At 52.2% G+C, this 23,912-nt stretch overlaps 2 protein-coding genes across 3 annotated transcripts; one reads left to right on the top strand and one right to left on the bottom strand.

Moving 5' to 3' along the window:
- The first annotated feature begins 578 nt into the window (after nucleotides 1–578).
- GTPBP2 (GTP binding protein 2) lies at nucleotides 579–11,298 on the top strand. The gene is made up of 12 exons (XM_062629621.1): nucleotides 579–828; nucleotides 3,099–3,125; nucleotides 3,747–3,931; nucleotides 4,193–4,301; nucleotides 4,826–5,023; nucleotides 5,278–5,452; nucleotides 6,087–6,306; nucleotides 6,735–6,870; nucleotides 7,289–7,347; nucleotides 8,097–8,268; nucleotides 8,522–8,686; nucleotides 9,067–11,298. The coding sequence occupies exons 1-12, from the start codon at nucleotides 649–651 to the stop codon at nucleotides 9,262–9,264; spliced, it is 1,824 nt and encodes a 607-aa protein (XP_062485605.1). The 5' UTR covers nucleotides 579–648; the 3' UTR covers nucleotides 9,265–11,298.
- Nucleotides 11,299–14,220: 2,922 nt separating this feature from the next.
- On the bottom strand, nucleotides 14,221–23,790 carry POLH (DNA polymerase eta). 2 transcript variants are annotated; one of them, XM_062629618.1, is made up of 10 exons: nucleotides 23,628–23,790; nucleotides 23,412–23,546; nucleotides 23,063–23,295; nucleotides 22,501–22,670; nucleotides 19,138–19,241; nucleotides 17,963–18,082; nucleotides 17,228–17,351; nucleotides 16,853–16,918; nucleotides 16,019–16,221; nucleotides 14,221–15,228 (listed from the first exon to the last, which is right to left on the bottom strand). In XM_062629618.1, the coding sequence occupies exons 1-10, from the start codon at nucleotides 23,762–23,764 to the stop codon at nucleotides 14,373–14,375; spliced, it is 2,148 nt and encodes a 715-aa protein (XP_062485602.1). In that variant the 5' UTR covers nucleotides 23,765–23,790; the 3' UTR covers nucleotides 14,221–14,372. The 2 variants fall into 2 exon arrangements, with proteins under 2 accessions (XP_062485602.1, XP_062485604.1); XM_062629620.1 differs by having other exon boundaries at nucleotides 16,019–16,182.
- Between the last annotated feature and the right edge of the window lie 122 nt (nucleotides 23,791–23,912).

The raw sequence follows: 23,912 nt of genomic DNA, 5'->3' as shown, positions 1-23,912 counted from the left end.
CGCTGGCTCCAGTGCAGCGCAGAGGAGCACCCTCCGCCCCGCAGCGGGCGGGGAGCATGCCGTTAATGGGAGCTGCCGTGTTTGGAAACAACGTGGCCGCAGCCCCATTGGGTGCCGCCTCGCCACACCGCGGAGGGAGGGCGGTCCCTGCCGGGTGGCGGGAGGAGCCGCTGTCCTGTGCTGGCGGAGCGAGGTTAGCGTGCTAGAGCAGTGGCTGCCTGCTGTAAGTGCCACGAACCGTGAAAGTTTAACAAACACTAATAAAGAGTAGCCCTCCCCAGGGGATGCGGTGGAGAAACACTCGGTATGGGCATGCTTCGGGCGGCAGAAAGGGCTTTTGGTCCTGGCGTATCGTTCCCCCGCCCCGGCAGGAGATAAAGGCTCCTTTGAGGTAGCTCCGTGCTGGGCTGCTGCCTCCACGTATTTAATCGGCACCCCAGTGCCAAACACCTCCAAAAACGCCCGTCAGAACGGGTGCTGATAGCTCGCTGTCACCGAGGAGGGGACTCGCTGCAAAACGGGTGAAGTCCCGGAGGGGACGCCCGCTGGCACCGGCAGATCCCGGAGGTCAGGGGCTGGGGAGCCGGGGCGGGGAGCCCGGGCAGGGAGCGGGCGCCGCACCGGGGCGGCGGGGCCGTGCCGACAGCCATGGACTCACGGGTGTCGGAGCTGTTCGGGGGCTGCTGCCGGCCGGCGGGCGGCGGGGCTGGCGGGGCGCTCCGCGGGCGCGGGGGGGCCGCGCCCGGCGGCGGCGGCTCCAAGGCGAAGAAGAAGAACGGGCGGAGCCGTGGGGGAAAGGCCAACAACCCGCCGTACCTGCCGCCTGAGGTGAGCTCCCCCGGCCTGGCCGAGGGCCGCCGCGTCCCGTCAGCTGCAGTGGGGGTCTCCCCCCAGTCCGGGGCCTGGCGCCGCAGGGGCCCGCGCCGCTTCTGGCAGGGGCGGCTTGTGTCCTAAGAGGTCGGTGCGGCGCGGGCTGCCCCGCGCCCGGGCGGGTTCGGTAGCGGGTCAGGCGGGAGGCAGCTTCTGGAGAGGCTCGGCCGAGGGTCCCGGCGGTGCTGCTGCGAGGTCGTGCCGAGCTGGGCCAGCAACCCTGTGGGCCGTCCTGCGGCCCCGGCAGCCGAGTGCCCTGCAGCCCCCCGACCTGTCCTCCGGGGTTTGATGTGGCAGCGGGCAATGGTTGTGCCCCCAGTGCCAGCGGGCTCCCTGCGTGGTCTGCCAAGCCCTGTCCGTCAGAGGTATCTCGCTGCCTGGTGTCTGTCTGCCGTCTGGGAACTGAATGGCTTTGGAAACAATGCTTTGCTCAACTCGTAGTGCCGAGCATCTTGTTCGCATCTCTTCCCAAGAGCTGATCTGGTGCGTGTAAGTCCCTTTCCAGCTGCCAAACTCAGGCGTTGCTCAGCAGGTGCTAGTGACTCCTTTCACAGCTAATTTGGCAACTGTTTTCTTACATCTAAGAAAATGGACATGTAAATGGTACTGCGAGAGTGTGAGGCACTTGCCTCTTGCAGCAGGAAGAAGTGACATTGGTAGGAAATGGGTGTGTTGGTTAGTCTAATAGGACTGCCACTGTGGGGAGCATCATGTTGCCCCGGAGTCAATTGCTTGGCCTCACTCTGTAAGTCTTCTGTAAAAAATACCTAAGAGCCTGCGCTTGGAGGGAGCAATTCCTCCACAAGGCAGGGCTGTGACTCTTGGCAAGAAGGGAAAACAGCGCTTTGCTACTGTTAGATGTTCTCCACGGGCAGTACTGTACCCTGCAGCCGCGGTTCAGTTTTTGTTCCTTTGAGCTGGAGGCTGGACAGCCCCCTGTGGGTTCAGCACAGCTTCCTGTCCCTGACCACCCTGTGCAGTATGTGGCCCAGCAAGTCTAGGCTTGTTGCTTTGCTAGTCTCAGCCGCCTTGAAGGAGACCCACACCCTTATTTAAACGACAGCTCAGTATGTTAATGTGGTTTTCTTAGAGCTGGAAAGCTGGTAGATGGTAAGAGAGGAAGACTTCCACAAGCACCCTTTTCTCACTGCATAGCTCCGCTGCCTGAGAGCTAAGCTGACAATTACGAACTTCCCTCTGTTGGCCCTTTGCCACCCTAAGCAGTGCTGTGGTTAGGAGCTGAGCTAGAAGGCAAGGAGAGGACTATTGCCTCTCCTGACATGCAAACAGGTGTCCAGAGGAAAAGGAAGTGCTTAGGTTTGGTAGCCCCATTTAGTCTGCCAGAGTACTTGGCTTCCTGGAGGCTCCCGCCCTTTCTCAGTGGTCCTGATACTGAATCAGTGGGAAGATTACTTCAATACCAGCTACAGGTTCTCACTGGGAAGCTGGTGCCTGTTGTGGTTGTAGCAGACCTGATGAGTACACAGGCCTTTCTGTGAAACCCCAGCCTGGCTTCAGCCCTTCTGAGCATGTTGTATAGAGACGGTCCTGATCAGGCCTGGCTCTCCAGAACTGCCAGGCCAGTGACCAGCTTGCTGTTCTGCAAAGAATTCAGTAGCTTGCTTCCTTATGTTTGTAGTCCTTCTCTCTTGCAGAGAGATGATACACAAGGATATAGAAGGGAGTCAAAGAAAAACTAATTGGGGGAGGGTATGAGTGCACACAAGAGGAGGCAATGACTTTTGTTCCCAGTCCTCTGTTTCTGTGCACATTGGGTAGATGGAAGCTGCTGGATAGTGTGGGAGTGGGATGCTGTGGGTGGCACTGTGGGTCATGGGTGGGTGAGGGGGAAGACTCAATCATCTGCTGCCCTGTGCCTTTTTGAAACTGGAACTCTCTCTCTCTCTCTGGCTGTTAGACTGGCCCTATTCTTTACCAGCAGTAAAAAAATCCTCCCCAAACAGTATTGCCTCTGTGTCCCTCTCTAGTTTTGTCCTCTGGTTTTCATGACGTGAGATGCAAATAGTAGAAACAAACTGAAAGTAAGTTCCAGTTGAGTGTAGGAATGAATGGCAGAAGAGGCTGTGACCTAACATAGTGATTTCTGCCAATCTCCCTCTCTCTGAAACTGTCAGCACAAGTGGCAGAGTATCTGGGCAGCTGATGCCTATGGAAGTCCCTGCTGGCACAGCATCTAACCTTTGTGTCTCCTTTCGTTCTCTGACCAGGCAGAAGATGGAAACATCGAGTATAAGGTGAGCCTTTTGAGGTTGCAGAAGGAGGTCTTCCTCCCAGAGGGTTATGTTGCAGTGAGTAACTTCACCAAAGACAGCATGTGGGGAACATGTGTAAAGAAGGGATGGAAAAGTAGATACTGTACTAAGGAAGTATCAGTCATCTGTGTTTCTGTGCCTAGCTCACTATGCTGAGCTGGAAGAGTCTGATCTCAGGACTCATTTTTAGGAATTTGTTTTAGGAGAAGAGACCCACTGTGTTTTTCCTGAAATCTTACTCCTTTGGAGAGGGAGGTGCAGGTGTCACTGATAATCATTTGCCACATTCTTGTGGCTGTTCCACCATTTGCACTTACTTGCAAATGTGTCACAGATAGGTCCTGTCCTTACCTACGCAGTAGGCAAGGTACAGCTGCCTGTAGCAAGATGCAGAAAAGTTCTACCATGTGTATGCACTTTTGTGAAACTCCGTCTCACCTGTCCTGTGGTGTCTGTGCAGGTGCTAACATGGGCTGTGGTTTCTAGAGGTGGGTCAGGACTGGGAGTGTTGTTTCACGGTGTTGGGTCAGGCAGTTGCTAGCTTGGGCAGTGCGATTCCCTCTGCATCCAGCTGTGACTATAACCACCCCCTCTGTTAAACAGCTGAAGCTGGTGAATCCCTCGCAGTATCGCTTTGAGCACCTAGTGACACAGATGAAGTGGCGATTGCAGGAAGGCCGAGGTGAGGCCGTCTATCAGATCGGCGTGGAGGACAATGGGCTGCTGGTAGGCCTCTCAGAGGAGGAGATGCGTGCCTCACTCAAGACGCTGCGCCGCATGGCAGAGAAGTACGTGTTCCCTTTCATCTGCAGGGCCCGCAGCCATAAACAGCCTCCAGTAGAGAGACTGCCCCAGGAGTCCCCTGGGGAGCCGGTGGCTCTGTTCTGCAAAGCCTCTGTATGACTGAAATTCCCTCATCATGAGGTTCTGGAAATGCGAAGGCTCTTTTCCTGCTTTCATCCCATTCACTTTGCCAGCTTATAATTCTTGAGGTGCAAGAGCTGCCAAATACAAGTGTGTCTCACCCATTTCTTTCATGTTTGTGGCAGGGTTGGGGCTGATATTACGGTGCTGCGGGAGAGGGAGGTTGATTACGACAGTGACGTTCCCAGGAAGATAACGGAGGTGCTTGTCCGAAAGGTGCCTGACAACCAGCAGGTAGGGACCTGTGTCTTGGCCATCCTCTCCTGCTAAACACTTAGAGGCTTCATGTAAGCCACTTCCTTTTGGGATGGGAGCCCAAACCCTAGAGGCACTGTGTCATAGATTGGTCCATATCAGATGCTTTAAAGAGCTGCCAGAGGGAGGTTTGATGATAATGCTTTTCATCTCCAAGATTGTGGTTGAGGCAGATACCAGAGGGGACATTGCCTGGAGCAGAGGTGAGAAATCATTTCGCTTCTATGACAACAGTTCTCATGCAGGCCACTGTGCAAACAGGGAAGGATTTAGAGGTCCTGCTGTAACAAATAGCCTTTTTTGGTGATATCAAAGCCAGAGTGTGTATCACAGCTCCTGGGCAGTAGTTTGCTGGGGGCAAGAGCAGAATCTGAGCAAGATTACACTGCATAGTGTCCATTGCAGAGGGCAGCTGAGACACATCTCCCCCACCATGTAGTGTTCATGCACAGCCAGCGCAGTGATGGTGAAGTTTCATGATTTCTCTGTTCTTCTGCCTGTAGTTCTTAGACCTGCGAGTAGCTGTGCTGGGGAATGTGGACTCAGGGAAGTCAACCCTGTTGGGTGTCCTGACACAGGGAGAGCTGGACAACGGGAGGGGCAGAGCGCGCCTCAACCTCTTCCGGCATCTTCATGAAATCCAGTCCGGGAGAACGTCGAGCATCAGCTTTGAGATCCTTGGCTTCAACAGCAAAGGAGAGGTGAGATCTGAAAGCTGGAGGAGAATAGAGCTGCCCTCCTGTTACAACTGGGACGTGAGGGTAAAGAAGTGACACAGCTCTGTGTCCCTTTACCTGAGCCAAAGTGCTAGGTGTCCATTTACAGCAGACGTTGTGTCGTGCACCCATGGTGAATGATCTCACTAATTCTGAGGTCAAAGTGGATAGATAAGAGCTGAGTTTTCTTCACTTGCCTGCTGGAACTCCTTTTCTCACCGAGTCCTTATGTCCCTCAGGTGGTAAATTACAGTGACTCCCGAACAGCAGAAGAGATTTGTGAGAGTTCTTCCAAAATGATCACTTTTATTGACCTGGCTGGCCACCACAAGTACCTGAAAACAACCATCTTTGGCCTCACCAGCTACTGTCCAGACTTTGCTATGCTGGTGGTTAGTGCCAACACTGGCATTGGTGAGTGTTGCCCTGCCTGCATGGATTGACAGCGACGGGTGAAGAGAAATGGAGAATGGGGGAGTGAGTCTTTGTTAGCTGGGAATGGTGGTCAGAAAAAACATAGGAGTCTGGAAGCCGCTACTGATTTCATGTAAGCCAGTGCCTGGGAGGGGAGCAGAGGTAGGATCCTCTCACCAGCTGTAGCCAGCATTAAACTGCACACTGGACAGGGAGGCTTTGTTTGGAATTTGAAGCTGTGTTTGTCAGAAAACCCCCACAACTTTGGCATATTCTTAGAGGTGCTGAATCCCAAAGCCTTGTAAAAAGGCAGCTGGAATTCTCCCACATCTTTTCTTGACATTTTTGTGGCTGTTTTCTGGCAGACTGCAGCCCAAGAATGAAAACTACTGCATCTTTCTGAAACAAACAGATCAGTCACAAAAACCCTTGGTGGTTTTTATTTCTTCCTGGACTGATGTTTGGTTTTGTTTAAAAGAATAAATTTGACTTTTCGTTGCCTGAGAATCAGTTTCACTGGTTAGACTGGTCACTCTAGAGTGGGCTTGTGGGAGAGCCAGGAGACATAGCTGTCACATAAACAAGCAACAGTGATGACTGCTATTGCACCTACACTCTCACTTGTTTCCTGCAGCGGGCACAACACGAGAGCACTTGGGCCTGGCCATGGCCCTCAAGGTCCCCTTCTTCATTGTCGTCAGCAAAGTTGATTTGTGTTCAAAAGCCACCGTGGAACGGACAGTGAAGCAGCTGGAACGAATCCTGAAACAGCCAGGCTGCAACAAGCTCCCCCTGCTTGTGAACTCAGATGATGATGCTGTTACAGCAGCACAGCAGTTTGCACAGTCTCCCAAGTAAGGGACCATTCCTTTCTTCTGCTGGGAGCCCACAGTTCAGACTGGGCTACTGTGTGCAGCTGGGGAAGGGTGACCACATCCTTAATATCTTGGTTTCTCATCAAGTTTCCTACCTTTGCATTCTCCAAGAGGGCATTTTTCCCTCTCAGGCCTTTTTCTGGGCTCTGGGAGCAGAACATGCCCAAGGCTGCACTGGAGTTACCTCTCCATGACAGAAGTGTGGGTTAGCAGGCAGTCGGAGCCTTGACCAACCACTGAGGCAGAGGTTACTGCAAAGCTGTACCTAGCCCATGTGTCCTCCTGCTCGAGCCATTTATTGCTGCAGTCTCTGTCCTTTTGCTGGACTTGGTAAATTCAGAATCCCATCCACCCTCTGCAGCTGTGCTCTGCCCTTCTGCTTATTCCTGTTTATTTTTATCTGACAGCATCACCCCAATCTTCACACTGTCCAGTGTTTCTGGGGAGAACCTGGATCTCTTAAAAGTCTTCCTCAACATCCTGCCTCCACTGACCAACAGTAAAGAGCAGGAAGAACTAATGCAGCAACTAACAGAGTTTCAGGTGCGTAAGGGCAATTTGTTCCCAGTTCTGGTATTGCAGTCATTGCTGTGACATGTGACAAGCATCCTGGGGATCTGAACACCAGGGGTAGCAATGTGGTGAACTCCTGGACTATTAGGAGACATTAAAATAAAGAAAGGTCTCAGTCTTTGGCAAAACAAAAAAGCCTGTTAGGCTAGGCTCTGTCCTAACCAAGTGGTGCCCATCTCAGGGATAAGATTGTTTCTCTGGTTGCCACTTACAAGGCAGAAGTTCCTCTAATGGGAAGGTAGCATGAGCTGGTGAAAACTTCAACATAGTGTCTTAACGATCAGCAGAGAGCTTACATCCGTCCACGTAAGGGATGGGCACCTTTTCTTCATTCTGGAGTGCTATTTCACAGCTGTCTGAGCAGCTTGTTCTTGTTGCCTTGCTGCAGGTTGATGAAATTTACACTGTGCCAGAGGTGGGGACTGTGGTAGGAGGAACTCTGTCGAGGTAAGTGAGGCCAGGCGGACAAATGTGCGTGTGAACGGTTGCTGGAGTTCCCTTAGGGTTGGAGTCATCCACTGCAGATGTGGAAGTGGCGCAAGGCTCGGTCCTCGGTCTCTCGAGCCAAGAGAGCGTAAAGCCCTACAGGGTGTCGGGAGGTGCCATGAGCAAATTATTGGTGGTGTGGTGGCAAGCAGAGAGTCTGCTGTAAAGTTGCTGGATTGGGAATGTGACCAGCAGAGTGCTGAAGGAAGGCATTCTGGGATCCAGAGTCGGCAGAGGTTAGCCATGACCCCAAGGTGTTGCTTTCCTCCTTCCAAAAGCAAGGGGAGGAAACGTAGAGGACAAGCCCTCCAATCAGAGCAGAGGTTAACTGCATGCTACCCTGTGAGAATGCAGCTTTCCCTCAGTGTTCAGGAGTGATTGGTTTGGCTACCAGCATATCTACACAGAACCGGTGTCAACCGCAGTCTCCCCAACAGAAACGGTGCAGTGTGGCAGAGCACTGGCTACAGTGCCCCCTGTCTTACCTGGTATTAGGAGCTGTAGTGTGGCTTTCATTCTTACTGCAGGAAATCCCTGTTCCCAGCAGCTTTGCATCCCTGTTAGTTGGTCCTGGGTAAGAGTCCAAGGACACTCACCTCCTTAGCCGTGGGGATTTTTGAGGGGAGTTTACCTTTGGAGGGTGAAATTTCTTCCTTGTCTCTTGATGAACTCTGTCCTGCACTTCTTTCCTGCTTTCCTGCCCTGGGCAGTGGGATCTGCCGAGAAGGGGAGAACCTGGTGGTTGGTCCCACTGACGACGGGAAGTTCCTCCGGTTGAAAGTGTGCAGTATCCAACGCAACCGCTCAGCCTGCCGCGTGCTGCGGGCTGGGCAGGCAGCCACGCTGGCCCTCGGGCCCTTCGACCGCTCCCTGCTGCGCAAGGTGAGTCCTGCTGCTGCCGGGACTGGAGATTTACCTGGAGATCCCCCATTGGTAGGGTGGGAATGAAGCAGAGATGCTTGCAGGAAACTTGCTGGAATGGGAGGAGATGGCCAGGCTGCAAAACAGGATGAGACAAGGCTGAGAATGGGATGCAAGTCCAAGTCACAGTGTGGAGTTGTGTTTGTGGTTTTGGAGGCTGTTCAGAAGCACGGAGACAGATCCTAATTGGTCTGAGTTTTGGGTTGTTGTGCAGGGCATGGTCATGGTGAGCCCAGAAATGAACCCTACGATCTGCTCAGTGTTTGAAGCTGAGATCGTGCTGTTGTTCCATGCCACGACTTTCCGGAAGGGGTTTCAGGTGACAGTGCACGTGGGGAATGTGCGACAGACTGCTATTGTAGAGAAGATCCACGGAAAGGTAAGCATGGGAGGAAAGGGGAGGAAGATGGACCTCCCTGTGGGGTTTGTTGAGATTCCACGATGCCCTCTAGTAAACCTAGGGGCTACTGGTATCTTCAGTACTGCTTCACTGCTTTTCCACCCAATGTGTTAAATAATTCCTTCCTCACAAAGTAAGCAGCACGATGGACTACAGCAAGACTGTGAAAGCAGGTGAACTCTCCTTTGTTCAGAGCTAGTATCTTTGTCTCTCACCTTATGCATACAATAATTGGAAGGGTTCAAGCCATGCAGTCTGAGGGAAGCAAGCTCCTCATTTACCTGATCTTAGCATCCAAATGCACGTCTCCTGCATGCGCTGGAATGGTGCACAGGGTTCTAAGGTCTCCTCCTTTTCAGGACAAGCTGCGGACGGGAGAAAAGGCAGTCGTCCGGTTCAGATTCATCAAGCATCCAGAATACTTGAAGATTGGAGCCAAGCTGCTTTTCCGTGAAGGAGTCACCAAAGGCATTGGGCATGTCACTGACCTCCAAGCCATCACCACCAAAGAAAATGGGCTGGAGGAGTCCCTGGGGCCTGGACAGCTGAGCTTCTGACTACCACTGCGTCAGAGAGATCTCCACTCACCAACAACTGGGGAGAAGGATGGAAGCTCCTGTGGCTCTCTGAGTGATGCCAGGAGCTGTTGCTGTCCCGTTCTAGCATGGGTGTCCCTCCTTCACACTGTGAGATGGAACCTGGGAGAGTTTCTTGCATTCAGTGTCATACATGGGGCAAGTTAAGCATGCTGTCAACATCGCCTTGCAGCTTTTGTTACCCTGCCCTTCTTCAGAAGAGATCAGAGGCACCTGCAGACCTGGACAGGCAAGTTCTGGCTTTGTTTACTGTTTGAAAATTACAGGTTGGGAGGAGCAGAACCCCTGAAGACTAGCAGTGAAGGGATGTTTTTCCATCTCTGACACAAGAGCTGGTCCTATTTCTGCTCTCCAAGTACTGGGTTGATAACAGTCCTCTCCTGAGTCATCATGCAGAGCATCCTTCTGGGCAGGGGATGGAAGAGGCCCTGCCACCCACAGCAGAGCCTTCATTGAACCTCTCAGAATGCATTCACGATACTTTTTAACCGTTTTAATCTTGGTTGGTTTTACTCTGCTGTGTGTCCATTTGTGTGTTGGTTTTGCATTACTCCAATCCGAGTGTCTTACTGTTGGACAGATGTCCTGTTCCCTGCTCATACATACATACACACCCTTTCAGCATCCCACTTTCTGACTCCTGGGAAGCTGTGGCTGCTGAGTTGCACAGCCTCCCGATGTAACATGAAGGCAGAGTTTGCACTTGCATCTGCTCCTTGCAGCAGCTGTGCAGGAGGCCATTCTGTGGAGAGGAGCAGGGCCTGCGCCTTCGCTGGTGTGTGCACGTTGTTTCCACGGATGTTCAGCTGAGGGTGTCATCTGCACGTTAGCAGCAGTGGTTTGCAGTGGGTTCCCCTGGTGTGGCTCTTCCAGGTCTCAGCCCAGCGTGCTCCCCACATGCTTGCCTTAATGTGTGAGGAAGGCGGGCTGTGTTACGAACACAAAACCAGGTGACTTTATGGTTTAGTTGTGATTTGAAAGTGGCATGACTTTATTTCTGTTTCCCCTGGAGGAAGAATTTTCTTTCCCTTGCCACTGGGGTTTGTTGTCAGAAGAAGGGTGATGTTGCCAGCAAGGACTCTGTGCACAAAGAGTGGAGCACATCTGCCTCCCACTTGCTGTCATGCAGCTCTCCTGTGTACCCTGGAGGTGCAGCAGGGGCTGTATAGCTGTACATAGGCTTTTGGGTTTATCGTTGACTGTTAGACAAATTGTGTCTGCTGTGAACAATGGGCCTTCAGCCAGCCCTGACTGAAGGGAAGGGCAAAGGTCTATGCTAGCACTTGGACACCCAAACAGCCCTTCTAGCATCATGAGAGCAAGTTCTGCTTTCTGGGCTGCTGGCACAGGCAGCACCTGTGGGACTGAGAAGCCCATGGATGTCGCAGAGCGGCTTTCCACAGGGCAGGACTCCAGCAGGTGGGAAGTGGTGGCTGCACCCTGAAAAGAGCTCGCTCAGACATGGGGAAGCCAGTGTGAAAGGGATTCAGGCAGCTCTGTAGTGACAGGAGTGACCTGTCCCTTCAGGGGAGCACTGACCCAGCTGAAAACTCTGCTTCTTCCCCATCAGCCCAGCTGTGAGACAGGAGCTGGTGGGTCAAGGTCACTTCTCAAGCAGGATCCCCCTTTCTTCCCATCCTGGCAGTGGTCTGGGTATTACGGTGACATTGTCTTTCACCCATGCCTGCAAGAAGGCCCCAGCCACCAGGCTCTTCCCTTTGGTGCTTGCAAAGTCACAAAGAAAACTGTCTGGGGGTGGTGGGAAAATCCAGCTGTTTGCAGCAGCCCTGATGTTTTCTACCCAAAAGTGGGTATGTGGTGCTGTGACCTCTGAAATAGCTGATGATTGGTCTCACCACATCCCTGCCATCTGTGGCATGACTGTTCTTGGTGCCATGGTTTCATAATTGCTGTTTTGTTGTCTTGAATTTTTCTAATGCTGGGGGTTCCCCAAGCATCTCTATATAAATGTACAGAATAAATATGTTTTATTGAGCTTGCTGGCAGAGTTGTACAACAAGTGAGGGTGGAGCTGGGCTCTTGCCCTGCTGCCCTTGGAGCTGGGTCACGGTTGGAGGCGGTTGTGCTTCACACCTTCCTAAGCTTCCTGCATTCAGCCCTATGAATACCTGTGTCTGTGGCATGGAAGGAATGCACGCATGCTGCTGTTTACAACCGCTCTCTCCCGGCTTATCTGAGCAAGCCGGGGTGTGCAGCCCGGGGTGACAGGCAGCCACGTCACCCTGAGCACAGCATTTCAGGCTGTTGTGGGCGGAACAGGCTGCTGCAAGCGCTTCCTCGCAGCCACACATTCCCCCAGAGCCTAATTAAAGGGATGCTTTCTGGGGCACACAGCTAACCCTGCTTGGTTCTAAAAATAGCTCCGACCTTATCAAGGGGTTTGCTGTTATGGCCTCTCCGTGAGAACAGGTTGTTCTCTTGGGGCAGCAGGGGCAGAACAGCTTCCCTGTGGAGGTGACTGTGTCGCTGAAGGGACTGGTCTGGTCTCAACTTTGGTTTTGTGTCAGGTAGTGGAGTGTGCAGACTCCGGTCCCGCCCGACACTTAGGAAATGAGATGTGCCGCTCTCATAGGAGCGTGAGGCAACCCTGCCAGACTGGTTGCTATTTCTCTTTACGTGAGGACTTTAAGGAAACTTGTCACTTTGCAATGTGAGGACTGTCATTAATGGAAGTGACTCTGTAATTTCTTCCTCTGCACACACCAGAATGAGCTCTTAACTCAAACTCTTAACAACCGTGTTGTCATGTATTAGACCCCACGGACAGTAATGTGGCAGCTTCTTGGCACAGGCTGTCTGCTGGAAGGAAAGCAGCTCCACAGCTCCAAGTAGACTGGTGCAGTTCAGAGAAGACAGGGAAACAGCACATGCAAATATTGCTGCACTTTGCATCATTATCCACTCCCTGCTCTCCCCCTGCAGCTGATGAAATGCTCAGCAATTTCCAAACCCCACCCAGTGCTGCCTTGACGTGGCACATCCCTCCCCCCTGCCCCAAGAGCCAAGTTCAAATCACTGGCAACAGCACTTCCAGAAGAGTGTCAGGCTCCAGGCAGCCAGCAGTGTAGCACGGAGCTGAGCCCTGCCAGGCAGCTGTGGGCAAGCACAGCTCTTGCCCTGGAGCTGGTCTCTCCCCCTCTCAGTGCCCACTTGCTCCCTCCATGCTATTCTGCTTTGTTGGTTGATGTAATCTGTGGAGCACTGGGGCAGGCACCCTGATGTGAACTGTGGCCCAAAGAGCTGAACAAACCATTCAGCTTCATAGGGTCAAAACAAATACCTGTCATCAAGTTACACTGAGAGTATCACTAAGTCTGGGAAGGAGGGAAAATATAGAATCATAGAATAGTTATGGTTGGAAAGGACCTTAAAATCATCAAGTTCCAAACCCCCTGCCATGGGCAGGGACACCTCACACTAAACCATATCACCCAAGGCCTAGTCCAACCTGGTCTTGAACACGGCCAGGGATGGAGCATTCACAACCTCCCTGGGCAACCCATTCCAGTGGCTCACCACCCTAACAGGAAAGAATTTCCTCCTTATATCCAACCTAAACTTCCTCTGTGTAAGTTTTAACCCACTACCCCTTGTCCTATCACCACAGTCCCTAATGAAGAGTCCCTCCCCAGCATCCCTATAGCCCCCCTTCAGATACTGGAAGGCTGCTATGAGGTCTCCACGCAGCCTTCTCTTCTCCAGGCTGAACAGCCACAACTTTCTTAGCCTGTCTTCATAGGGGAGGTGCTCCAGTCCCCTGATCATCCTCGTGGCCCTTCTCTGGACTTGTTCCAACAGCTCCATGTCCTTTTTATGTTGAGGACACCAGAACTGCACACAATACTCCAGGTGAGGTCTCACAAGAGCAGAGTAAAGGGGCAAGATCACCTCCTTGGACCTGCTGGTCACGCTCTTTTTGATGCAGCCCAGGATACAGTTGGCTTTCTGGGCTGCAAGCACACACTGAAGCCGGCTCATGTTCATTTTCTCATCAACCAACACACCCAAGTCCTTCTCCGCAGGGCTGCTCTGAATCTCTTCTCTGCCCAACCTGTAGCTGTGCCTGGGATTGCTCCGACCCAGGTGTAGGACCTTGCACTTGTCATGGTTAAACTTCATGAGGTTGGCATCAGCCCACCTCACAAGCGTGTCAAGGTCCCTCTGAATGGCATTCCTTCCCTCCAGGGTATCAACCGAACCACACAGCTTGGTGTCATCGGCAAACTTGCTGAGGGCGCACTCAATCCCACTGTCCATGTCAGCGACAAAGATGTTGAACAAGACCGGTCCCAACACCGATCCCTGAGGGACACCACTCGTTACTGGTCTCCAGCTGGACACTGAGCCATTGACCACAACTGTTTGTGTGCAGCCATCCAGCCAATTCTTTATCCACCGAGTGGTCCATCCATCAAATTGATGTCTCTCCAATTTAGAGACAAGGATATCGTGTGGGACAGTGAAAAATATGGTCTGGCATGTTTCCCATCCCTCTGTAGGGACTCTAGCAGTAGACTGTTCATGTGTCAACAGCAACTATTAGGAACTGGTGCTTACATTTCAAAAAGCCTAACAAAAAGTATGCCTGTGCAGCACCAGCTTCCTCAAGTCTTGACAGCAGGTCTGCAGCACGCCAGAGCTGGTGATGAGCACCACACGATGGACTGCTAAACACTGCAAATACACTGTGTTTACAGTGCCTGCTTTTAAAGTAGGAACAGGAAGATGTAGGAACAGAACTACCAAGCTATGGAAATACTTAAGGCAAGACATGTATGTGAGAGTAGGGTGCAGCTTCAGTTAGTAACACGCAAGCAGAAGCAACCTTGCAGGCACCACCTGAACTGGGTACATCCAGCATCACACACACTCTGCAAGGTCCAGTTCTTCTTAGACTTGGGATACAGATAATTTATTAGACTTTTCTGCATTAAAAACCTGGCAAGCAGTATAAAAACTTTTAACTATATTTAAAAACACCAATTCTTTAAGAACACTGATTCTTTTAAAAACACAGATTCTATAAAAGCTGCCATCACAGGTGGGAGTTAAGGAGGTAAGCGCTTAAAGAAGAAATCTAAAGTTCTTGTTACACCTTCTCTGGGCCGTTTTGCACTAGATCCTGCTGAAGTCTTGGCCTTGTTCTTTGCCTTGGCAGGAGATGTGGAAGCTGCAGCCGTTGGGTTGGGGTCTGCTGCTGGAGCAGTGGGAACACTGGACTCCAGGAAGGAGCTTTGCAGCTCTAGAGCAAAGTGGTAGTCCATGTGCTCTGGGAACTCCCACACCAGCACAAGCTGGCCACACTTCTCACAGTGTTGCTGGTCCCCTGGTGAGGCAGGAGGGAGCAGGGTGAGCTCAGGAGAGGGTGGCAAATTCTGCTCATTTTCCTCCATAGCTGGCTCCGATTTCAGAAGGGTCCTAGAGCTGGGTGGAGTTGAGGGTGTTTGTGTAGCATCAGACAGTGACTTCCCACGGTGAAGCCTCTTGTAAGAAGTACTGCTCCCATCTCTGGGACTCTGCTTCACAGGGGACTCCAGGTCACACTGCACAGAGCCAAGGCCAACGCCATCTCCCTTTTGGTGCTCTGGGGAGCTGGGCACAGGTGACGCTGCGGTGGGAGCAGCAGGCAGGCTGGTTGCTGCTGCCATCTGTGACTGCTGCCTTTCTGATGCCTTTTGGAAGAATGACTCAATAGCATTAGCTGGCTTCTGCCTGAGCTCTTTGCTTGGGCTCCTAAAGAACTTGACCATGGGCCTCCTGGAAGATGTATTGTTTTGGCCAGCAGTGACAGTGTCATCAGGCTGGGTATCACCTGTCATGAAGGTGGTGATGCCTGCAGAGAGGAGTGTGGCAGGCTCTGAGAACTTGCTTGCCGAGAGAAACACCGATATAAGCGGTGGAGACCTGCAAACGACAGACCAACATCAGCTCAGACACCAGCCTGGGAAGCAACATAAAACATTCACAGGCAGGGGAACTTCAGTCTGAGGTAGGAGAGATGTTTCGTCTGACAAAATGTTAGTTTTGCTGCCTCCAGAACAGTCTCTCAGACATAGCAGGCTATGTTGGGCAGAGCAGAAAGCTTCTTTCCAGAACAGCATTTCCCAAAGGAAGGGGCACTGGAACAGAGGCAGGTAGCTACCAGCCTGGACTTTCAGTCCACCACAGGCCAGAGCTGCTGTGAGACTCCCAGGCAAGGTAAGAGGGCCTTTAAGGGAGCAGCAGACTTGTCAGAGCCTAACAGACAGGACCTTCTCACCTGCACTCAGAGCAGGAGGAAGATGAATAAAGTAACACGGAACACAGGAGCTATGTTTTCCTTCCTGCCCCCATGGCCTCCTCCCAAAATGCACCTTTGTCCTTAGGGAAGGAGAGCAAAGCCTAGCTAGCTTCTCCAGCCCAGCAGGGCAAAGGACTGCCTTGTCCCAGCTGGACACCCCTGTGCCAGCAGTAATCATCAGCTCCAAGTACAGAAGTAAGAAGTGTCTTGCCAGATGCGGGGCAGGAAGAGGCCAGCTCTCACTGCTGTCCTACCACTAACAAGCGAATATTTCTGTGCTCTTCTGTGAGTGGACCAGGGACCACTTTTTCCTGCCAGTCAGTGTAACACTCCCGTTCCTTTCTGTGCTCATCCTGCACCTCCTGCAGCAGAACAACCCCCAGTGAGGACACAACTACTTTCTCGCACACTCACCAGGCTGCCTGGTGAGCCCCAGCCACGTTGCAGTTTTGGATGAGGGCAAAGGCATCGTTGCACATCTTCTGGGCATCGTAGCGGGTCAGAGCACAGAAGCGTGACACCCGGGTGTTTCCCTGCATGCGGATGACCACCATCAGCTGCTTGGCCACTCGGTGGTTCTGCAGAGAGAGAAGAGGTAGCTGTGTTTCAAGCGACACCTGCAGGAGAGAGCAGGAAAGGCCGAGGAGACTGTCCCGCTGCCCAGAAGCTTGCGCCATCAGCTACGGCCTGCCGCTGATGCTGTGACAGATGGCAGCTTGTCCTGCCTGGCCTGATCTCCAAGGGATGACACAGAACAGCAAGTGCTGGTACAGCTGTGCCACACCGGATGGGAAGCAGTTAGTCCTTGCTTTCCTTCCAAAGCAGCTGTGCACCCTTTCTTGCCCTCCTTACAACAATGAATCTAGATTTCTCACCCTCACCTGCAAATCTACCACATCTAGATTTGAGCATATTGCTTCCTCTCACAGCCCACAGCACAAGAAGAGCTGCATCAGCAAAGGGCTTGCAAGGGAGCAGGATGGTGTGGTGGCTTTCAGGTCCTTGCAACCTAAAGCACAGGACAAGGACAGTCCTTAGCCCTGCAGTGTTCTGGGGCAAAACCAACCTCCAAAGAGGCTCCTACACACCTCTTTGCTTGAGCACCTCTGCACACAAGCACATATCTGAGGGCGAGCAGATTTACACACACACAGCACCCTCAGCCTCCTGCAATCAGCTCACAGTGCAAACTGGCTGCATGGCTTCCTGAAGCAGGGGGAATGCTGTCCTCGTGCCTCCCCTCCTTACCTGGCTCCTGTCTTTGATCAGTCTGGATTCCAGCTCCAAGGCCATCTGCAGGAGCCAGTGCTGCACCTGGACAAAACAGTGGTAACAGACAGATTGGATCTCTGCTCACAGCACTGCCACCAGGCCAGAGCAACACTGGAAACTACAAGAAGGTTGGACACCTTGTGCAGTTCATCAATGCATTTCTGTCAAACAGGGATCTCCTTAGTTTCTGAGGCTCAAACCACCCACTCCCGCTCAGCCCAACCCTAGGCTGAGTTTCAGGGCATAGTGATACAGAAAAGCAGCAGTTTTGCAAGCTAGTCTCAGCTTTTAGTGTTCTCATCTTCTTCAGCACAAAAGCCAAGCCTTACGCTAGGAGTAGGCTTCTCCTACCTCCTTCTGCGTGGCCAGGGCTATCTTCCCAGGGAAGTTCTTGCTGCAGCCAATGGACTGGGGCAGGTACCGGTTTTTGACAGGTTCCTCTTCAATTCCTCTGCACAAGTAATAGAGCCAGGACCTGAAAGCCACAGAGGAAGCATGAGGTGAAGGCAGCCACAGACAAGCAGGCACCACTGGGCAGTAAGTCAGCTTTCTGCTGAGCCATGCTTTCAGCTTTGTGCACGCTGTGACTCTGCCTCTAATCCCCAGCTCTGCAGTTGCAGCCACAGTGAACAGGCAGGCTTCCCTTCAGGCCACAGCTGCCCGTCAGCACAACTCCTCCACCCCTTCTCCTGAAGTGGCAACAGTTCACCGGTCTGCAGGGCACCCGAACTGCTGCTCTGGGTGTTTCCAACTCCAAATCCAGCCTTGTAATTTCCTCTGTAATGAGACTGTTAAGCCTGCTTGCTTCCTAGCCTGCAGGGAGTCCTTCCGCAGCTTGGCCCCAGTCCTTAGAACCTCTAGAGGAAGGCAGAGGAGCTGGCTGACAGGCAAAACATGCTGGGGAGGGTGCCTGGGAGCAGGCAAGACTGAAAACCTAATTGTAGGCCTGCCAGACTGATGCTTCTCAAGAGTTGTCACCTGAAGTTTTACCTTCCAACCCTCCCAATCACAGCAGAACAACCTGTGACTGAAAGGAAGTCCCAGTTCCTGCCAAGAGCTAAGTTGTGACAAGTGGTTTATCATTACCCAGTTTTGTCTCCAAAGTGAGTCTGGAGCTCTCTCTCACTGTACCGTGTCAGCTCCCCAATGTACTCTACTCCCAGGATGTCTGTGATGGCAGTGCCAAGCTTGCCTCCCAGGTTACGGCTGTGGCAGAGAAGAAGAGAAAGAGGAAACAAAACCAAAACATCAGGTGGAGACTATACCAAGTCTTGTTGCAGCAGCTGATCATGCTAGAAACTAGCTGATCAGCAGCTAGAAACAGTCAGGAAATGGCAAGACAAAAAGGAACACTTGGTAGAAAACAGCTCTTAGCTCATAGTGGAAGGACACATGGCAGATGAAGTGGGAACTGCTGTTTCAGTGCTTCTTTCTCAGCTCCATCTTCAAAATGTGGTCTCAAACCATACTTTGAAGAATGCCTTGCACACTCCCTGCTTCTTCCTATGCAGACAGGACCCCTCTACCTCCACACCCCCCTCTCCATCCCCAGTGAGACATTGAATGCAGAGAGCAGCAGTGTAGGACCAGGAATCCATTCATTTGGAGCAATGGTGCTGGCAACTCTTTCCCTCACCAGAAAAAGTACTTGTGAACAGTGTGGATGCTCAAAACCAAGCCACATCTGCTCTCTGGGAGCCAGTTCTGTCCCTCACACTGGGGCACAGCTACGGCCTCCTTGCTCACAGCTGCTCCTGGCTTACACCTACACATGCCAGCAGTCATCTCGAGCACAGCTCTAACCAGGGAAAGGCTGCCCACAGGCTGTTCGTGGGTTTTTCAAGTGTAGTCCCTTCATGGAGAGGGCTGCAGCTCCCACACATGCTCCTCCCAACCTGTTGCTCACAGCTGTGAGGGATTACTGGCAGGATATCCTCTCCATTTCTTACAAGCATTGACAAGCAGTTACTGCGGAGTTAAAAGCCTTTGCTGGCTGCTATCAGTTAGCATCACTGCTCTCTGTTGAGGTGGGCAGGAACAGTGTTGTACCCCCAAGATACTTTAGTTCTGCCCACACCAAGCAATGATGACAAACCAACAGGAGAAAGTACCACAACAATGAAGACAAACAGGGCCCTCTTCCTTATAAAAGCCTAGATAGCGGATGCATAGCACCAGCATTTCACATATGAGCTCTTGCCACAGAGCAGCTGAGCCTGAGCCCCAAGCTGCACAAAAGCAGGCAGCTCCCCAGTACTTACATATTGCCGACAGGCAGCTGGCTGAAGAACTGCGGGACAAATCGCGAGGACAGTAGTGTCTGGCGGTTGGGCTTGTTTAGCCCACAGGCCAGTTTTGCCAGTGTCTGTAACACACAAGAGAACGGAAACACTGTTATTACAAACTCTGCACTGACTTTATGTGAATCTACCTAATGGCTTGTGCTTTATCACCTCTAAGAGCTGCCTTTGGAATAGCTGCTAGGAAGGATGTGTGGATTGCATTGTTGCTTGCTCCCAAGTAATACCCAATTTGGGACTTGGCATGCACTGGCTGAAAAGCACGTGGCATGCACTCTGAAAGCGCTGCTGCTTCCAGACTTCTAGCTCTGCAAAGGGCTAGACTCCTGCTTCAGGTAGCTTAGGGGATCTGAGCCTATCACCTGTTCTGCTTGGCTTAGTTTTCCATCAGGCAAGCATGCTAGAGCTTCCAGAGCATCCCTGTAATCCTGTCCAGGATATTTCTCTCACTATGTCTTGCTCCTTCATCTCTGTTTGTCTTGTTTTTTCTCAATGTCACTAATTTAATCTTCTGTCTGTGAGGTCCATGGCAGCATAATGCTGCAAAAGGAAGTCTGCAGAATACAGGCCTACTAGCCTGGAAGGGATGTTCTCTAGCCTATCAGCTACACAGCTTCCCCTCCCACTCTAATCTACAGCAGGATCAAGAATACACATACCAGCTCAGAATACATATAGCTGAGTGTTTGGGGTTTTTTAACAAGTCTAGTAATTTCCTCTTTCATTGCTTTACCACACATCCTATAACTAAGCAGAATTTCCTTCCTGCCCACTGAACTATGTTCTTTATTAATAGCTTATTTTACAGTCTCACATGCATTCTCACTATCTAGACAAATAGATATCTTTCCTTCAACTTTTCATATCCAATCATTTTCCAGATGTCCAGTTATCATTCTTTTTTCACTGGAGACTATTCCAAGTTTGCCCACACTGTTCATGAAATGCTGCAAGCTGAACCCATCATTGAGACTTCATGGGGAGAAATAATTCTTTTTTCGGGACCCCTTCACTAATCTGCACATGCTGAAACAGGATTTGCCGTTTCTACAAGAGCACTCATATTACTGACTCATCCTGCTGCTTGCCCGCAATAACTCCAGGCTACTTCCTGCAACTTAGCCAAAAGTCTGCTGGTTGCTTTTTTCCTATAAACCACAAAAGGCAGCCAGTGAGGAGTGTAAGCAGCACTGCGTGGTGATTTCAGACTGTTTCTGGGCTTTTCAAGCCCAGAATTTTCAGCTCTGATTTCATCTCCCAGAACTCTCTCAGCCCAGGCGCAGAGCCCCATCTTAGCATCACCTGAATTCCTACAGCCATTCCCTCTCTAAAGGCTGCAGTGAAAATATTGGCTCTTTGCAGAGCTCAGACAGATCCCCATAGGATCCCACTCTAAACATCCCTGAACGCAATCATTATGGACACCAGCAAGATTTTCTTTGGCCAGATGCATGCCCTTCAGATAACATCAGCCGTGTTGCATTTTGCTAGGGTGTCGTCATCATCGGTTTATGCAACTCAGGCTGAGGTGTGTTAGAAACCTTAAGGTCAACACCTCACAGGTGCAATTCCCCCTGTACATTAGGCCACTTTTGCTGTCAAAGAGGGCACGTAAATGAGTTTGGCACAAGTAGTTCTTGATAAAAACCATGCTGTTCCCAAATAGTTCATTCAATTATCTGGTCTCGTTTATCAGCTGGGTTCTGGGTGTACTCTAATGAGTTAGCTCACTAGGAAGAAAACTTCCTCAGGAGGGTCTTCTTCAGAAAAAAATAAAATGAGCTCAAAGGAGGAAACTGCACCTTGAGTTTTAGATAACAGTGGCTGTAGCCAGGGAATGGTTTTTAATGACACAAATTCCCAGTGGCTTGGACAAAAAACACCACCAGTTTGGGGCACTGAAGTGAGGGGCTGCTCTTCCTCTTTCTGGTCTATCAGTCTTTACCCCTGCTGGCCATGCCTTGGGTGATGCTCAACCAGCTGCTGAGAGCAGTGCAGGAGCACTTGGTGCATGTCAGAAGCTGCAGAAACAAACAGACTTTGATGCTGCAGCTACAGAGGGTTTCCTGCTGGGTGAAATACTGACAACACCTCACACTCCTTTCATTCTCTGCAGAAAAGGCTTGTACCTACAGAGCTGAGCTGGCTGTGGAAGCACTGTAGTGTGTTCTGCACAGGCAAACATAGGCTCTGGCAATCTCTTCATTGTGCTTTCTGGTATAGATCAACAGGTCTTCAGGGACAGCACAGTACATCGTAATTTTCTTACCCCCTTTAAGGGAATTTAGAAAAGAAAGAATAATGCTAGCATAGGAAATGGGATGTGGGAGAAGCTGCTAGGGATAGCAGGGATGCTCTTTACTATTCTTGATTAAAAAGAGCAAAAGGGCAAATTGAAGATCTCTTCCACGGGAAATTTCTGTACCAGTGTTCTTTCTCAGCTAGCTCATTTCTGCCTCAGTCTGCTTTAGTTTCAAGGTGAGCCAGTGCAGAACTCGCTCCACTCCCTGTGTACAGCTGGTAATAGTTCCATTTTTTCCTGCAGCAGTCCAAGATGAAATGTAGATTCCTTAAGTTCCAAAGCATTCATTTAGTCTTTATCCTTCTATTTTTTCAGTCAGAGCTTGTACTGTTAAAAGTCACATCTGTACAGATAAGCCCCTTTTGCAAACAGCAAAAGGAGTGCAAGGTGCTGTCAATAAGGCACCCTGTACTTCTCCCAGCAGGAAACCCTCTGTAGCTGCAGCATCAAAGTCTGTTTGTTTCTGCAGCTACTGACATGCTCCAAGTGCTCCTGCAGCTGCTCTCAGCAGCTGGCTGAGCATCACCCAAAGCACTGCCAGCAGGGTAAAGACTGATGGACCAGAAAGAGGAAGAGCAGCCCCTCACCTCAGTGCCCCAAACTGGTGGTGTGTTTTGTCCAAGCCGCTGGGAATTTGTGTCATGAAAAAACATTCCCTGGCTACAGCCACTATTATCTAAAACTCAAGGTGCAGTTTCCTCAGCTCTCTTTTTTTCCTGAGGAAAACCCTCCTGGGGGATTTAAAACCTTTGTCTTCTAAGCAATTCATAAGGGTACACCAGGAATTCAGGCAGTAAATTGATCGAGTGCTGACTGCATAGGCCACATCTCTAGGGAAAAAACTCCTCCCCTTCCCGGATGTCCTATAATTTCCCCAAAGGCGTGCTCACATATGGCTGCACTCCCCACTCAGCTCATCTTTTATAGGAAACTTTGCAGAGCACATAGGAAAGTGCCTACAGAGCGTCTACATTCTGATTCTGCTCCTCAGAAGAAATCAGGCTGATGTGTTACACACATACCTTGTTGTGTGAAATTCCAGCTGAACACCTGAATCCGGTGGCTGCTTCTACGGCCACCCTCATTTCCTCCACAATTACCGCACCCATGGTCAGCTGCAGGTCAGGACAATCGGGGTTATCAAATGACAGCGTCGCCAGCCACTCGTGTAAGCCACATTGCCGCAGCTCCTCTAGAAAAGGGACACAAAGGGGATCAGCGTGGGCACTTCTTGCTGAGCCCAGCGAAGGGACCGGTAGCATCAGCCAGCCCCAGCCAACAGCCACATTCTTCACGCCAGCAGCAAGGATGAGACTCAGGCACCTTAAATGCCATTCACGGGGGCAACCATAGCTCCTATTTACCACGCTCTTACTTCGGGGCAGGTAAAGCAGCACACCCTCTGTTGATGTACAGGACGCATTACCGATGGAATAGCACAGGGACAGCACAGGACACCCAGGGTGGCAGCGCCGTGCTCCTTCCTTGCTGCACTGCGCGTCCTCAAAGCAAAGCCGTTAGAACCCCCCCGCTGCGGTATGCAAAGCGCCAGCCGCGGCGGCCGAAGCCCGGGTCGGTGCGTACCCTTCCCGCCGGGCTGGGGGCCGGGGCCGGGCTTGGGCCCGCCGGGGTCGTCGGGCAGCCCGTGCACGAAGGTGGTGGGCAGCAGCGCGGCCTCGATGGGGCGGCCCTGCAGGGCTCGCAGCCGCTCCCGCGCGCTGCCCGTCAGGTCCAGGTACGCCTCGTCGATACTGGCCCGCTCGATGGCGGCGAAGCGAGACAGCACCTGCATCACCTCCGCGCTGGCATCCCGGTACCTGCCGGGCAGCGGGCACGACTTCAACAGCGGGTACGGCCTCGGCCGCCGCCCCGCGTAAAGGCGGCCCCCGCCGCTGCCGGCCACCCCCCCTAGCCCGACCCCAGCCCCACTCACCGGGTGAGGTCGGCCTTGCCCCGCGCCTGGGGCACCCGAGCCAACGCCAGCTCGGGGCACAGCGCCCGCGCCTCTGTCGCCCACATCCCGCGGGACACGCCGAAGGCGCGCGCCTCGTAGCTCACCGCGATGATCCTGCAAGACACGGAGGGCAGTGCAGGGCCGCGCGGAGGAGCGGTGCGGGGAGCCGGGGCCGCCGCCGCCGCCGGTACCTACCCGCCGCCCTGCCACTCGGTGTACTGCACCACGGCGCAGGGGCGGCCACGCAGCTGCGGGTCGAGCCGCTGTTCCACCTGCATGAAGAAGCAGTCCATGTCCACCAGGGCCACCACGCGCTCCTGTCCCCGCGACATCCCACTACGATCGTGAGTGAGTGAGTGAGTGAGTGAGTGAGTGAGTGAGTGAGTGACTGACTGACTGACTGACTGACTGACTGACTGACTGACTGACTGACTGACTGACTGACTGACTGACTGACTGACTGACGCGCTTCCGTAGGGC

Source organism: Pezoporus occidentalis, unplaced genomic scaffold, assembly GCF_034315485.1.
Source record: "Pezoporus occidentalis ecotype Australia unplaced genomic scaffold, CSIRO_AGI_Poc_V1 ctg34, whole genome shotgun sequence".
Classification (NCBI taxonomy): domain Eukaryota; kingdom Metazoa; phylum Chordata; class Aves; order Psittaciformes; family Psittacidae; genus Pezoporus; species Pezoporus occidentalis.
This window is presented reverse-complemented; position numbering and strand designations above follow the sequence as displayed.